Source organism: Mustela lutreola, chromosome 5 (genome assembly GCF_030435805.1).
Source record: "Mustela lutreola isolate mMusLut2 chromosome 5, mMusLut2.pri, whole genome shotgun sequence".
NCBI lineage: Eukaryota > Metazoa > Chordata > Mammalia > Carnivora > Mustelidae > Mustela > Mustela lutreola.
The window spans coordinates 75,812,927-75,828,717 of NC_081294.1; the positions used below are offsets into that span (position 1 = coordinate 75,812,927).

Genomic DNA, 15,791 nt, shown 5'->3' on the forward strand with positions numbered 1-15,791 from the left:
GTAGAGGAGGGGGAAAGGGAGAGAATCTCAAGCAGACCTCCCCCTGAGCGCTGAGCCCAACACAGAGCTCCTCTATCCCACAACCCTGAGATCATGACTAAGCCAAAATCAAGTATTGGACACTTAACTGACTGAGCCACCCAGGCACCCCATGTGATGATTTTTGTTTAAACTGGAAAACATACACAGTCCATGATAAGGATGGGCATGGCTCTGTATCAAGGTGCTGACTGTGGTTCTCTCTGAGTAGGACTGTGGTGCTTTTCTCACTCTTTCTGCCTGTCTGCTTTCTTTATAACCATCAGGGGTGATTTTTACTATGAAGATAACAGTAACAAAAGCAATAACAAGAGCAAAAGAAAGTTTGTGTTAGAGAAGAAAAACATAATAGAATTCATAGGTAGAGCTCTGGTTCATGGACAAGTGCAGGCAGAGGCCAGCTACCCAGAGGCCAGAGAGGGTCTGGAAATGGTCCTCTCCCCATAAGTAGCAGCAGTGATGGTGTCCCAAGGAGCCTCATCTGTCCACCAGGATCGGATGGGAGGCCCTCTTACTGCAGATCATGAGACCTGCAGGGAGGCTCTGGGACACAGCTGCTGGGGACATCTACATCTGCAGGTGGCCCTCCTCACCGTCCTCCCATCCCCCAAGCCACCCCAGAAACATAGCATGATGCAAACACTACCTCATCACACAGAGGAAAAAAGGCCTGGGTCATTCAGCTTCAAGTATTGGCTGGTCTAATCCCTGGTTCTGAAGTGGAAGGTCTCCTTGTAGTTTCTTGGTTTAAAACACCTCCTAATGTGAGGCATGGTGCAGGGAAGCCTGTGACCACAAGGGCTGACACTGCCTGCCCCTTATATGTGACCCCTGTCAGTGCCTACATCCTCATACTTACAATGGGACTGAACAAGCCATCAGCTCTGTCTCAAGAGGCAGTGATGGCAAGGAATGCCAGGTTCCATCTAAAGTCAGGAGGTACAAGACCAAAAAAAAAAAAAAAAAGAAAAAAAAAGAAACAAACAAACAAACAAAGCCGACTCATATCCGTGGGTAGGTATGAGGGATTAAGTGTGGGTAATCATTTATTTTACATATCCTTCTCTAAACACTTCACAATCTCACCTTCACCCTGCTTCTCCTAAAATCTTTCTTTCAAGATCTTACCAACCTCTGCATTACCACGACTTCTCTGCTGTGCACAGCCGAGGGCTACAGGGAAAGCTCCACACAGGAGATGGTCATGGGCTCCACAGAAGGCCTGCACCACAGGGAGAAGACTCTCAGTCTGCAATCACACTAGCCGTGCCAGGGACAGTGGGAGGACTCACATGTGCCATCAGAGGGCAGTCTGCCAACAGGGAAGGAAAGACATCTACATCTCACTTCCCCACCCAAAGATGACTAAACACTCCAAGTCTAGCAGAGAAGCTGGTTATCTGCCTACATGGTCTGGCTGCTGGGATTTGGTGAGTACATAGTACAGTCTTCCAGGCTCACACTTCCAGTGAAAAATGTCAACTCTAGGCACCAACACTCATTGGTTACTAATCCATAGAGCCTCTTTATGTCCAAATGTTAGCCTCCAAGTCAGTGAATATAGTAGTTATCATACTGGAGTCACCATTACCTGGGTTTGAACCCTGTCTCTGTCTCTACCAGCTGTGTGACCCCAACTCTGTGCCTTAGTTTCTGTAGCTGCTGCATGCATTAAATGAGATGATGTGTATACAATGTTTAGCCAGGGGTAACACATAGTAATGGCTCTGTAAATGCCAACTAAATATAATTTACCAGCATATCTGCATACATACTCACGTGCACACACACCCACAAAGCTGACAGGACCCAATCCCTATGACAGCACCAGGACCAGGGAGTACACAGCCCACAGTGTGTTCCAACTGCTTCTTCCCCACTCTCCCACTGGTGTCTGTCACCATCAGACAGTGAAGGCCAAAGGTAGAAAAGACAGATTGTGAAAGTGTGGGAAAGCCAGGCCAGAAGAAGGAGAGAGCCTTGTCAAAGTTGGGGTTTCAGGACACAGCCCAAATCTCAGAAAGTTGCATCATCCAACTACAAAACACAAAACCCTACATGCGTGCACATGCTAAACAGAAGGAAAAGGCTGGGGGCGGGACAGGGAAGAGAGAAAGAGAATTCCTGGCATGTAAGTACTCTCCCTTTGCCCCCGCACCAGCAGATGTTCACAAGCTGACCTGGGCCTTGGCCAAGCTCTTGGCTCCTGCGCTTCAGCATGAAAAGCCTGAGCATGTCCCTCAAAAAAGTGACCTCTTCAAATGCTGAGCTAGGGAGCCCAAAGGGCTCCTTGAGGAAAAAGCGGGAAAAAAAGTGAGAGACAGGAACAGGAAAGAAGGCAGAGAAGGGACAGCGGAGAATCAAGAGAGTCAAGGTTCAGAGTCTGAGGAGTCATCAGAATTCAGAATTGGGCCAACTGGGGAATGTCCTTCACAAAAATCATCATCTTAACAACTGGCCCCATTTGGATCCAAAACAGAAGTCAGGGCGAAATGAGAGTCTATGAGGGCTCCCAGGGTCTGGGGGTTGGTAAAGGAACACAAGGATTCTACGAAATAGAGCACATGCTCAGTGCCTTGTGGACTAAGGGGCCAACATAGCACAGGGAGCTGGCAGGTAGATACCCAGCAGGTCTTCGGCTAATATCCAGACGTGGGCTGGACAGGAGACACAAAACAGAAGATTGACGGTCTTTGTATGGCCAGGGGGAAGAATGAGATGTTTTACTGGAAGGGAAGGAGGGAGTCAAGCCTGAACTTACTGTTTAAAATTACTTGAACCACTCATGGTCTTTCTTTGTCCTCAAGTCAAAATAAATATCAATGAAGATTTCTGGGATGCCTGGGTGGCTCAGTTGGTTAAGCATCGGACTCTTGGTTTTGACTCAGGTCCGATCTCAAAGGATCAAGACCTGATGTGGGATCAAGACCTGCATTGGGGGGTACCTGGGTGGCTCAGTGGGTTAAGCCACTGCCTTCAGGTCGGGTTGTGGTCTCAGGGTTCTGGGATTGAGCCCCATCTCAGGCTCTTTGCTCAGTGGGGAGCCTGCTTCTCTCTCTCTCTCTCTCTCTCTCTCTCTCTCTCTGCCTGCTTGTGTTCTTTCTCTGCAAATATATAAATATTTTTTTAAAATTTTTTAAATAAAATTAAAAAATAAAAAATAAAGACCTGCATTGGGCTCTGTACTCCATGTGGAGTCTACCAGAGATTCTCTTCCTCCCCACCCCAACTCGTGCTGTAAGATAAATAAAATCTTTTTGAAAAATGAAGATTTCTTTTCAGCTAAACATGGTGGACTGAGCATTCATGTCCATCTCTACACTCCCTCCCAAAACCCCATTAAAACAAGAGGATGACATCAGGGAAATCCAAATCAAAACCACAATGAGATACCACCTTACACCAGTCAGAACAGCTAAAATTAACAACACAGGGAACAACAAGTGTTGGCGAGGATGTGGAGAATGGGGAACCGTCTTACACTGTTGGTGGGAATGCAAGCTGGTGCAGCCACTCTGGAAAAGAGTATGGAAAGAGAGGGTGGTTGGGTTATGGACACTGGGGAAGGTATATGTTATGGTGAGTGCTGTGAAGTGTGTAAACCTGGTGATTCACACACCTGTACCCCTGGGGCTAATAATACATTATATGTTAATTTAAAAAAAAAGAAAGAAAGAAAGAAAAGAAAACAGTATGGAGGTTCCTCAGTAAGTTAAAAATAGAGCTTCCCTATGACCCAGTATTTGCACTAATGGGTATTTACCCTAAAGATACAGATGTAGTGCAAAGAAGGGAAACACTCACCCCAATGTTCATAGAAGCATAAACAGCTACAACAGTCAAACTATGGAAGGAACCAAGATGTCCTTCAACAGATGAATGGGTAAAGAAGATGCGTTCATTTATACAACAGAATATTACCCAGCCATCAGAAAGGATGAATATCCAACTTTTGTATCAACATGGATGGGACTGTAGGAGACTACACTGAGTGAAATAAGTCAAGCATAGAAAGACAATTACCATATGGTTTCTCTCATATGTGGAACATAAGGAATAGTGCAGAGGACCATAAGGGATGGGAGGGGAAACTGAATGGGAAGAAATCAGAGAGGGAGCCAAACCGTGAGAGACTCTTGACTCCAGGAAACAAACTGAGGGTTGCGGAGGAGGAGGTGGGTGGAGGATGGGGCAGCAGAGTGACAGGCATTAAGAAAGGCACACAATGTGATGAGCACTGGGTGTTATACACAACTAATGAATCATTGAACACTACACCAAAAACTAATGATGTATTTTATGTTGGCTAATTGAATTTAAACTTAAAAAAAAACAAGAGGATAACAAGCTTTAGCAGAGGAACAAACTGGAATCAGCACATTATTGGAAGAGCACACTGTTCAATTCTTACAAACATCTGCCTTTTAAGAATTAGTGGTAGGAATGCTCCCTATAAGAAAGAAAAGGGCAATTTCTTTTTCATGAGAGCAGATACTTGAATTGTTTAGTTTTCCAAGATTTGTCCAGCACCTAAAAACAGTCTAGCAGTAGGCATTCAAGCCACTGTTGAATAAATGTACTCCCCAAATAAGGAGAACAATGCGATCTCATAGCCTATGCCTAGTACCAACTCTGCTACCCTTAATTTCCTATTAATCAGCACTCTTTAGATGTTCTCTAATGTCTGTGAGATTACAAATTGAATAAAATTCTGGACTGAATAAAATTCCAGCCTGGAAAAGGGCACTAATTAACTGCCTTTCTGATTAAAAAAAAAAAAAAAACTAATTATAATCTATAACTCAGGTCAGCTGTAGAAATGGTACTATGAGAATAAAGTGGGGAAAAGCATGTATCCATGAGGGAAAGTCTGTGAAGGCTCAATCTTGTACTTCTGTGAAAAGTCAACAGATCTATTTCCAATGAATACGTCCGAAGTAGTGATACAAATATTTTATTTAGATAAATAGAGGGAAAGAGTAGACAAAGGAGCTTTTTATGGAATCAGAACCTGCACTTTAATTCCTTCAGAACTGGAGGAGGGTGAGTAGACCTCCAGAAGAAGACCTGCTGTGGAAGCAGAGCCGGAGCCTCTGGCTTCCCTTTAGAAGGCGTGCAGTAGTATTTGACTTCTAAAATCATACCCATAGAACATTTGGATCGAAAAAGAAATTTTCTTAAACAACAACAACAAAGATTCGTTTCAAGACCTAGCTCGAATGACTCCTCCCTCCCAACGTCTTCTCAGATGTCTTTCCTATTCTCCCGTGAAAATGACTGTCTGTACCATCTGACAATCCCATTCCGCTTGGCGAGGAGCACGATGCTTCTCTCTTCTATCTTTCCACATGTCTTGACTCCCTGACTCAGTTACAACTGCTTCCCAGGAGAGTGCATTTCTCACCACAACTAAGGAGTCCACTGCAGACCAGGTGCTTAAATCCACAAATTGGTTGGGGGGAAGGGGGCACCCGGCTCGCCGTTACCTGCGTAAGCGTTGGCCTGCTGCAGAAGGTCAGTGCAGGTGTGCACGTCTGCAAACGCGCGGATGCCCAAGCAGTTGGTGGGATGCAGCTGAGACTGTAGGAAGTCACAGCAGTTCTGCCGAACGTCCATGAGCTGCAGCAAGCTGGCCGCTGGGAGCAGCACCTGCAGGAGAAGGTGACATGCTGAGACACCAGATCCCCTCCAGCAGTCCCTCATCTCCCCAAAGCACTGTTCTGATCACAGCAGCCCCTCACTTAAGGTCCTTGCATGGCCCTCCCCTGCCTGTCCAACGAAGTCCAAACCTCCTCTGGGGCAGCAGGCCTTTATTTCCCAAGACTCTCTACTTCACAGCCCTAAGCACCAGCAGAGTCTCTGTATCCCTACATTCCACAGCAGCACCTCCCCATCACTCATGTATATATGAAATCTCTGGGGATCTTATTAAAAATTCTGATTCAAGACGTCTAGGGTGTGGCCTGGGAGCCTGCGTTTCTAACGAACAGCCAGGTGCTGCTTGCAGCTGCTGGCCCAAGAACCAAACTTTGAGTAACAAGCCCCTTATGGATGGAATGTTTGTGCCCTCCTCCCCCAGGTGTGTATGTTGAAACCTGAACCCCAACATGACTGCATCTGGAGATAGGACCTATGAAGAGGTGATAAAGGTTAAATGAGGTCATCAAGATGGGGTCCTCACAAGAAGAGAAAGAGACACCAGAGCTCTCTCTTCTACAGTGTAAGGACCCAGGGAGACAGCAACCTTCTGAAAGCCAGGAGGAGTCTCACCAGGACTGAATCAACTCGAACTCTGATCTCAGACTTCAAATGTTCAAAACCAGGAGAACAACAAATTTCTGTTGTTTAAGCCACCCATTCTGCTATGGCAGCCCAAGCCGACCAAGACAGACTGGCTCTCCTACTTGGCTACACACTGGATCACCTGGAGAATTTTTAAACTACGAGGGGCGCCAGGGTGGCTCAGTCGGTTCAGTGTCTGCCTTCACCTCAGGGCATGATCCCAGGGTCCTGGGATCGAGTCCTGCATCGGGCTCCCTGCTCTGCAGGGAATCTGCTTCTCCCTCTGCACCCCCACCCCACTCGTTCTCTCAAGATCTCTCTCTCACTTTCCCAAATAAATACATAAAATCTTTGAAATAAGATACTGATGCCTGGGTCTCAGCCCCAAAGATTCATACTTCAGAGGTATGAGGCGCGGCCTGGCAGTGAGACATTTCTAAAGCTCCCCAGGTGTTTTGAACGTACATCCAACTTTGAGAAGCACTTCCCTACAGACTTTAGCATACTATTTTCCCTCGGGTGCTTAGTAAATTGCTCACTACTGCCTCTACCACTTAATTACTAAGCATTTGTATGCCAGGTACTGGTCTAGGCTCTAGGGTTGAGTGGTAAGTGCAGTAAGCCAGACCCTGGTTCTTATGGAGCTTACAATCTACTGGATAAAAAGAATGACCTCAAATCCTTCAAGACTCACACAATCACACTGTATACTCCCATCCAACAGATACATGGTAAAGAATATCTCTGGGTACATTCTCACAGAAAGCAGAGAGAAGTTTCCTTTAAAAGGTCATAGAACACAGAAATAGTTCCTGCGCAGGTGTTTTTCCTAAAAGCCAGGGAAGACTGGCTTGAGCAGGTCAGAGGGGTGCTCAGACCGCCAACTGCACTCTAGTTTCCTGAGGACTTTCCCACAGCTGCCAAAGGCTGCCCCTTGGATCAAAAATCCAGAAGAAATGGCACAGTCTACTAGACCTCCAGTTCTGCTTGCCATCACCCTTGCCCTAGGGAAAGGGTAGACAGACTGAGAGTGACTTTCCAAAAAGATTAAAAAAAAAAAAAAAAAGAAAATCACCGAGCATTATAGTTTCATTTGTGGCTGCTTATCTCAGGGGCCCTAGCAGCCGTTTTACCCCAAAATAACACCCGCATCCCAGGCCTTTGCTCTCAGCTGCTCCCGTGGCTCTCAGAGAGAGTGTCTGAGCCAACTAGACTTCAGCTGTTCTCATCCACAAGGGCTTGCCCAGGAAGACATGGGCTAATGATGCATTTGTTTTCTTAATCCAGGGCACTTTTTTTTAAAATTTTTTTTAGCAATTTCAATCCTAGACCTTGACTTTCTCCTAAAACATATTTGAATTCCTCCATGCAAAAAAGCCAAAAACCCTGGCCCACTGCTGATTCTTGGGCCTTGTCCTTCAACTACGGTAGCAGCCAAGTTTTCTTGGGACCAAGGAGACAGGGCTTTCACTGCTAAAACATGGGTAGCTGGTCACCTTTCCTCACTCCTGCCCACCTGCAGAAACCACCAAGAGCCTCCACCACCCATGGTCCTACTCCCACCTAGTGGAGAGTAGGTATGAGCTTAACTTCCTCCCTCATGTAGCTGAGTTCCAGGAAGTTAAAGAAAGCATGCTCCTTTCCCTTTACTCTCTTAAGTCCTCAACAGTAAATAACATCATATCCTTAGTACTTTTTGAGCCACTGGTTCATTCCGGAGGAGAAAGATAAAAGCACCACTCTTGGGAGTTTTAGGCCATAAGGTAGCTCCACATCTGACCACCTGAGCTCTATCCCCACTAAGCAGCCATAAACTGGGAACCTCAATTAACCTGGGAGCTCGCTCAGCCTAGCCAAACAGATTCTACGACCAGATTAGTCTCGGCCTGCTAGTTAAGTAGACAACCATTAACCATCCTTGCTGAACACATAGCAGGAATGGAAAGCTATGCTTCAAATCCCCAAATGACCTCTACAATACCCCCGGGACCAGCATTAGCTACAAACTCTACAGTTGGGGCCACAGGTTGACCAATCATCCTGGTCTGCTGAAACTTTGCCAGTTTCAGCACTGAAAGTCCTCTGTCCCAGGAGACCCCACAGTTCTAGGCAAACTGGGGCAGCTGATCACACTCAGGGCCAGGAACTTCTAACCAGTTACCCTAGAAACCCCATGTGGAGAGGAACAATCAAATACTGTCCAGCACACACCATACTCAGTGGTGGGACAAGCCCGAAAAGGGTCAGGCTGAGAAGAAGCAGGAAGGGGACAGCAGCCCTTTGAGCCCCAAAGGGGAGGATTTCCACAAGTCCAGTCCGCCCCCACATTGCATTCCCAGGCAAGCCACCATGACAGCCTGCCTGGGACACATGCCTCTCCTCCCCGCCCCCAAAGGCAGTGGCAGGGTTTGGTGCTTAAATTCTCAAGCTCGTGACAATCGTCCAAAGAAATTAAATAATAAATACTTCCCTGAACATATTCCTCAGGTTATCCTTTCAGTTTTTAAAACCTCCCTGGATAGAGCTACCCACATGGCTTTCCCCTACTGTTCACCAAACACACTAAGTGGGCAAAAATTATAAGGTTTTCCACCTTTCCACAACATCCTCCCCCCCTCCCCACCATCCTGTTTAGGTCCACTCCTGCCCAAAAGCATTCCCAAGATGACTTCCTCAAGTGAACGGGGGCTTGTGGTTTCTCTAATTGCGCCTTCCCTCTCTTTGATCTTACACTGTGATTAGCTATGACTCAAAGGGCCTTTTCTTCCCACTACTTGCTTCATACAGGAAGGCGTGAAGAAAAGTCAAGTAAGTCAGAAAGCTGAGGGCAAGGTTTGGAGGCTGGAAGATTTATCCCGGCTCCAACTCTGCGTCTCGGGGATAAACCGGGGCCCCATCCGCTGGGGTCCTGGGGGCTGACACAAATCCCCAGAGGCTGGGAAAGAAAAGACAGCCAGACATCCAGAAGGTGGCTGTCCTCGCTTCCCTCTCCCACATCAACAAGAGCTTTCAGAGGATTTCCTCTTCTCTTATCTCGCGTGCACCTCCACTCCCTTGAGGGGCAGCAACAACGGGCCATGAGCAAGAGGCCAAACTCAGGTCCTCAGCTTGGTGGGCTCACGGGGGTAGTACCGCTTGGTCCCTGGAAGGAGGGGCCAACACTGGAGGAGCTGCTAGCTGGAACCACCATGGAAACGCAAGAAGACCCAAGGTCCAAAAGGCTTCGAGTTGCCTCTTGCCACCCCAGCATTTTAGCTCTGGGGGAAACAGGCTCTAGAATGACCCTCAGCAGGAGCTGACAGGTTTCCCTCTAGCTTGCAAATGGCCTCCCCTCCATTTTCCACCAGCAGGCCGTTTTGTTTTTTTCTCTCCCTCGGATAACATGAAAACACAGCAAAGGATATCCCGTCACTGAGTTTGTTTCCTCTAACAAAAACAAAAGGAAATGCCCTGCCTCAGACTCCTGGAATTTCAGGGAGGCAGGGCCATGCCTAGAGGGAGGAAGACCACCTAGCTGAGGGCCAGGTGACAGGCCAAAGGTCTCAGCCACACAGTGGGTCCATTTCTGCCAACCTCAGGCATAAAGGCCTGGTACAAAAACACTGTTAAATAAAAATATATATTTTTTTAATGTTAGAAAAAAGAGAGAGAAAGAAAGTGGGGAGGGAAAAGAGAGAGAGACTGAGACAGAGAAGGAGGGAAGAAAGGTGGGGGGGGAGAGCCATATGCAAATGAGCAGGAAAGCTAGCAAACTAGCACTGCTGGGGTAAAAAGTGTCCCTTGGAATCTTGACTTCTCCACTTACCAGCCATGTGACTAAAGGCAAATCAACCTCTCTGTGCTCTGCCTCCTCGACAGTAAAATAAAGACCCTAATGGTACTGCCTTTAAGGCTTGTTCCAAGAATCAAATGAGATAATACATCGAAAGCAGGCAACAGAGTACCTGGTGCACAGGGAGGGCTCAGTGAAATCAGTGTTTGTTATTATTGATTCTCATGAGCTGGAGTCAAGATGCTGATCCTTCATTTCACCAGAAACTCAAGGTCACCACGACAACAGAGCACAGTGAGGCAGAGAGAGCAGGGTTCAAACCCCAATGTCACTACTACTTAACCACCCCAGAGCAGTAGCTTCTTCAGTTATCAAAGAAGGACCGTTTTAGAGTACTTGTTTGGTGGTGATGAAATTGGGTGAAATAAAGCACATGAAGTGACCTGAGCAGGCTTGGCTTATGACCAGTTTCACTAAGCGCCAGTTCTGAGGGCAGTTACCTCCACCACGGAAAGGCAATGCAGTCTCTCCAGGGAAAGGGTGGGCTGGGAAGGAATGACGGGTGGAGCTCTACGAGCCATTTAACCAAGCCCCAAATCTCTGACCGTTGTTTCTCAGGCTTTCAGGGGAGCCCAGGTGGCCCCATGCCTACCTCCATGGTGTAAATGCCTTGGCAGATACAGCACAGCATGAAGAAGCAGACACGATCTCATCCTGACTGGCCCCTCTCAACCTTTTAAGTTTTGTACGCAGCCAGGCCCTCAGGGACTCACTCACAACACCAAGGGCCACACAGACATGGAAGCCGAGGAGGAAAGCCTGACCTCATGGTCTTCCTCCAAGATGGGGTCCACACAACACCTCCTCAGGGAGGCTGGTCCCCTGATGAGCCTCATCAAGGCAGTGAGGGCCATTCCCTGCGTCCTGGGTACCTCCAAACTGGCCCTACCACAGCAGGGAGGACCCAGGTGCTTAGCCATCTGTCTCCAGGCTTATATCACGTGCTCCTTGGTGACAGAGTCTGTGTGCTCACAGTGTCCGTACCTCTGCTGGCACAGGGGAGCAATTTTCTAAGGCTTTTACCTTTATTAATGCATTTAATCCTCACACCAACCCTCTGAGACTGTGCGCTAATATTATGCCCATATTACAGATGAAGACACTGAAGCACAGAAAGGTTAAGTAACTTGCTTGGTGTCTCGCAGCTAGAAAATGCTGGAGCCAGGATTTGAAGGCAGTTGTGACCACCCCACAGAATGGGTATAATTAAGAAAACTGATCCTTGAGGCAAGCTATTGGTAAGGGTGTCAGAGAGGCTGCGGTAAAAGGGAGGGAACACAAATCAGAGGCTGACACAGTAAGAGTCTTCCCTGGCCAGAGCTCATGGAAACCCATGGCCTCACTTTGCTGGGGAAATGACACTCTGCAGGGGTACGGGGCTAGAGGAAGAGCACTCTGTGCATCAGTAGGGAGGCTAAGGCGTGGGCTCAGGCTTCCATCTGCACTCAACTCCTGCCTCCCCACTACTTCTACTCCCTCCTTTGAACCTGCACATCTTCACGCTGGCCACCTGCCCTCCCCCTGTAAAGTAGCTTTACAGGAAGCAATGGTGAAGCCAGGTTCTACACAGTCCTCTGGGGAGTCTATCTGCTGCTCCTGCCTTAAGAATACAGAGTTGTATACACTACCACTGTGTTAGACCGAAGCTGCAAAGATCAACACCCAGCCAGGCAATGAGGATCCAGAGTGGAACATCTAATTATTCAAGTTTGTAAACACTTTGCACTTTACGGGGGCAGGGTGGGGGGAGGTACTACTCAGCAAATAGGCAAATACATGCTAAAAAGGGAAGAAAAAGCTGGTTCCAGTCATAGAATCTACAACTTCACCTACAGCGTTGTGGGGGTTTTTGCAGGGGAGGAGAGGGTGGATATTGGTTTTGTCTTAGTGGCTAAATTCACTTTCTGGCACTTCTGGAAGTCGTAAGTCCCAAACTGGTCTCCCTGGACTGAAATAAAGGCGTCAACAGGGCTGTGTTCCTTCTGAAGGCTCTAAGGGAGAATATGTTTCCTCGCTTTTCTTGCTTCTAGAGTCCACCCACATTTCTTGGTTCATGGCTCCCCTGTCTTCAGAGATGGAAACATCAAATTGAGCCTGTGCTGGGTCTCATCTCTCTGGTTCTCCTTATTCCCCTCCCCCTTCCACTTTAGCAAGCCACTGTGACTACACCCCCCCCCCAATAATCTGAGGTAATCTCCCCATCACACGTTCTGCTGATCAGCAACATTAATTCCATCTGCAAAATTAATTCCTCTTTGACAGTTAACCTAACATAGTCACAGGTTCCAGAAATTAAGACATGAACATTGGGAGGGGGGTTATTACTCTGCCTACCACACTATAGGATTAATAGTTATTGATTAGGGGTGCCTGGGTGGTGCAGCTGGTTGAGCACCGGGCTCTTGGTTTTGGCTCAGGTTGTGATCTCAGGGTCGTGAGCTCAAGCCGCACATCGGGCTCTGTACTCAATGCAAAGTCTGCTTAAAACACTCTCTCCCTCTGCCCTTCTCCCCTGCTCTCTAAAATAAATAAATCTCTGTTTAAAGTTATAGATTAGAACCTAATGTAAGATTTTTTTAAAAGACTTTATTTATTTGATAGACAGAGATCACAAGTAGGCAGAGAGGCAGGCAGAGAGAGAGGGGGAGGCAGGCTCCGCGCCCATCAGAAAGCCTCATGCGGGGCTTGATCCCAGGACCTTGAGATCATGACCTGAGCCAAAGGCAGAGGCTTTAACCCACTGAGCCACCCAGGCGCCTCCTAATGCAAGATTTTTAAAAATTATCTACCCCCTGCATATTTTTAGGTTGACATCTAGCATTTTTCATAATTGCAAAAGGTGCAATTTTTTTGGATCTTGTAAATTTCAATATTTACATCACTTTTTTAAAGTATCAAGGGGAACATGAATATGATGGTGATGGTATAACCATCACCTATTTAACATGTTTCTTCAACACACATACTATACTCCTTTCATACCAAATTACTCTGCACTCACTGTTAGTGCCCAAAAGTTATCCCACTGTTTCAATTCTGCTACTAGACCTGAGATGTGCGTGCTCTGCTGCCCACTCCATTCTGGATGAAAAAGACCAGAAACAAAAGGGGCAGACTATGTGTTTTACAGTGTATAAAATATAATTCCATTTTTAAAAGAGCAAGGGATTATTAGATTAGATCACTGAATAATCCAAGTCCAGAGGCCAGAGACAAAAAGGCAGGCTCTATTGAGAGGCAGGCTCTGTAGGACGGAATGCAGGGCACCTCCCACCCCCCCACCCCCCGCCAACCTGCCTGCACCATGTACCCTTCGCCCTCACGGTACTCTGCAGCACACCAAGCTAACTCCCCCACCTGTGCTGGCCGCAGCTTAAATCCTATCTCCCAAAAGAGCCCTTTCCAGATCCTCTCATCCATCCAGACTGAGTCCCCTCGATATTAAATATCCTGTTTCCTTCCTTCTAAGGACTTACGACAATTTGTGCACAGACACTTCCTGTGTGCTTATGTGACGAGCATGTGTCTTCACCCCTAGACCACAAACTGCATGACAGCAGGCGATGGAGTTGCCACAGCTCCTGTCACAATCACTGTGCCCCACAAAGTAGCCGGCATATAACTGGCACTCAAACACTTGGGTTGAATTGGATGAGTGAATGAATGAATGAGGACCAACTCAGCCACCCAAATACCTTATCCTGGTAAAGGAAGTGGTGTTCTCGAGAAGGGGAAGAGGTTGGTCACTGGAGAGGTATGTGCCTCACAATAAATCAGGTGGAATTTTGTAAAAGAAAAATCCTTGGTATCACCTGCAACTTCCAGCACTTCATTGAAATAGTAAGGCCCTAACTGACAAGAAATAGTCTATCCTGGGTCTGGGTTTAGCCCAGGCCTTTGGAGGCCTCCTGAGCGGGCCACACCCTCAACCATCTCCCCTACTGAAGCAGGTCCATGCTGTGTCGTCACATCGCCATGGTAAAGACGCGCGCCTTTGGGTGAAGCCATGTCTTCCCTGGCTCCCCTTTTCAAGGCTCCAGATGGCCAAGGATGAGGGCAGGGCCACAAATGGAGGAAAAGGCACACGCTTCACAGCCACACACCCCTTCTGAAGCTCAGACTTGGGAGCTTGGCACCTCCACCGCTGAGCCTGAGCACTCAGAGAAACTCAACTGACTCATGTTGAAACAGGAAAAATGTTTAACAACCTCACCATCCAAACTGAAAATCCCTGCAATGAGATGATGACTGGGGAGAAGTGGGGTCACCCATGCTTTGAGTTCTTCCTTCACCCAGAGTTGGAACCAACATGATATAAAGACTTTGTGCTCAGGGCCCAAGCTCCTTCACAGGTATCATGGCTTTGCAGTTAAGGACATGGGTGCCACAGTCAGGCAGGTGTGACTCTGAGGGTCGGTCACCCACTCACATGCCATGTGACACAGGGCAAGTCACCTAACCTCTCTGGAGATTTAGCGTCCTCTCCAGCTACCCAGTGAGTTGTTGTGAGGGTTCAGTGTAATGTGGCTATAAGACAGTGACCCCGAGTGCGTGATGAGCTATGAGCTGGGACTGAGTTTGAGTTTACCTGGACGTTCTCTTCAGTCACCTCAATTTCCGCCGTATAGATGTAGTCGATCAGCTTATTCAGTGTCCTCCCATCCACATCCTTGATTTCTATCTTCTTGGCTTTACTCTCAGACATGTCACCTACAGTCCAAAACAAAACCAAACGGACACAAACTTGGTGCTTAACTTTGACAGGGAAAGTTGCCCTGTCTTAGCAACATTAAAGCACCAGGAGGCTGCAGAAGGGATTCGGGCATGGAAGAGTCTTCAAACAGCTGACATCTGGGTCACACCAACTTTGGGTCTATAATCATCTGCAAACCAGTCTGAAGCATTCCCCACTTGATCTGCTGCACATTTCCCTTTGAAGCACATCTGTGTGCAGTAACTCAACCAACATCTCCTGTAAGCTTATATACACAGGGCCAGGAAAAGTAAAATAAGAGATGTGCCTGTCCTCAAGGAGCACATGATCTAGCACTGCAGATACATAAAAATATATGAGATGATAGGAGCTTAATAGAGATATATACAAAGTACCAGTATAACAATATAAAGTAACATTTACTAAGTGTTGTGACTAAGCTCTATGCTAAGCACTTGAAAGTGGTGCCTTTTTCAATCTTCACGACCACCACTTGTGAGATTCATTAATATTATCTCCCATTTTATAGATGAAGAAACTGAGGCACAGGAGGGTATACATTTTGCCCACAGTCACACATCTATGAGGGGGCCAGGCTGGGACTGAAACCAGGAAGTAGGACCCTAGAGCCCACACTCATTCTCACTACTGTCTACTAAATCCCACGAAGGCAGAAGATGGAGTAGCCAACCCTGGGAAGCCACCCTAATAGGTGGTCACAGTGAAGCTGGGTATTTCCACAGGCAGCAAAGATGAGGGAGCATGAGCTGGAGGCAGGAACATTAGGTATAAAGGCAAGAAAGTGCCAAAGGATAAAATTGGGGAACAGTGAGAGGGTGGTCCAGGGTGACAGTGACAGGAAGCTGGAGAGGTAGCCAGGGGCCAGGCCTTGCAGATCCTGTAAGCCATGCAAATGAGGTTGGA

The 15,791-nt window shown here is 47.3% G+C and overlaps 1 protein-coding gene across 7 annotated transcripts in view; it reads right to left on the reverse strand.

Moving 5' to 3' along the window:
• Positions 1-15,791, reverse strand: part of KLHL3 (kelch like family member 3) — a 312,385-nt gene that overhangs the window by 65,927 nt on the left and 230,667 nt on the right. For all 7 annotated transcript variants that reach the window (XM_059174657.1, XM_059174662.1, XM_059174656.1 and 4 more), the window contains 2 exons: positions 14,742-14,863; positions 5,526-5,688 (listed from right to left, as the gene is read on the reverse strand). In XM_059174657.1, the coding sequence (XP_059030640.1) occupies positions 5,526-5,688; positions 14,742-14,863 (285 nt within the window). The remainder of the gene's footprint in view (positions 1-5,525; positions 5,689-14,741; positions 14,864-15,791) is intronic.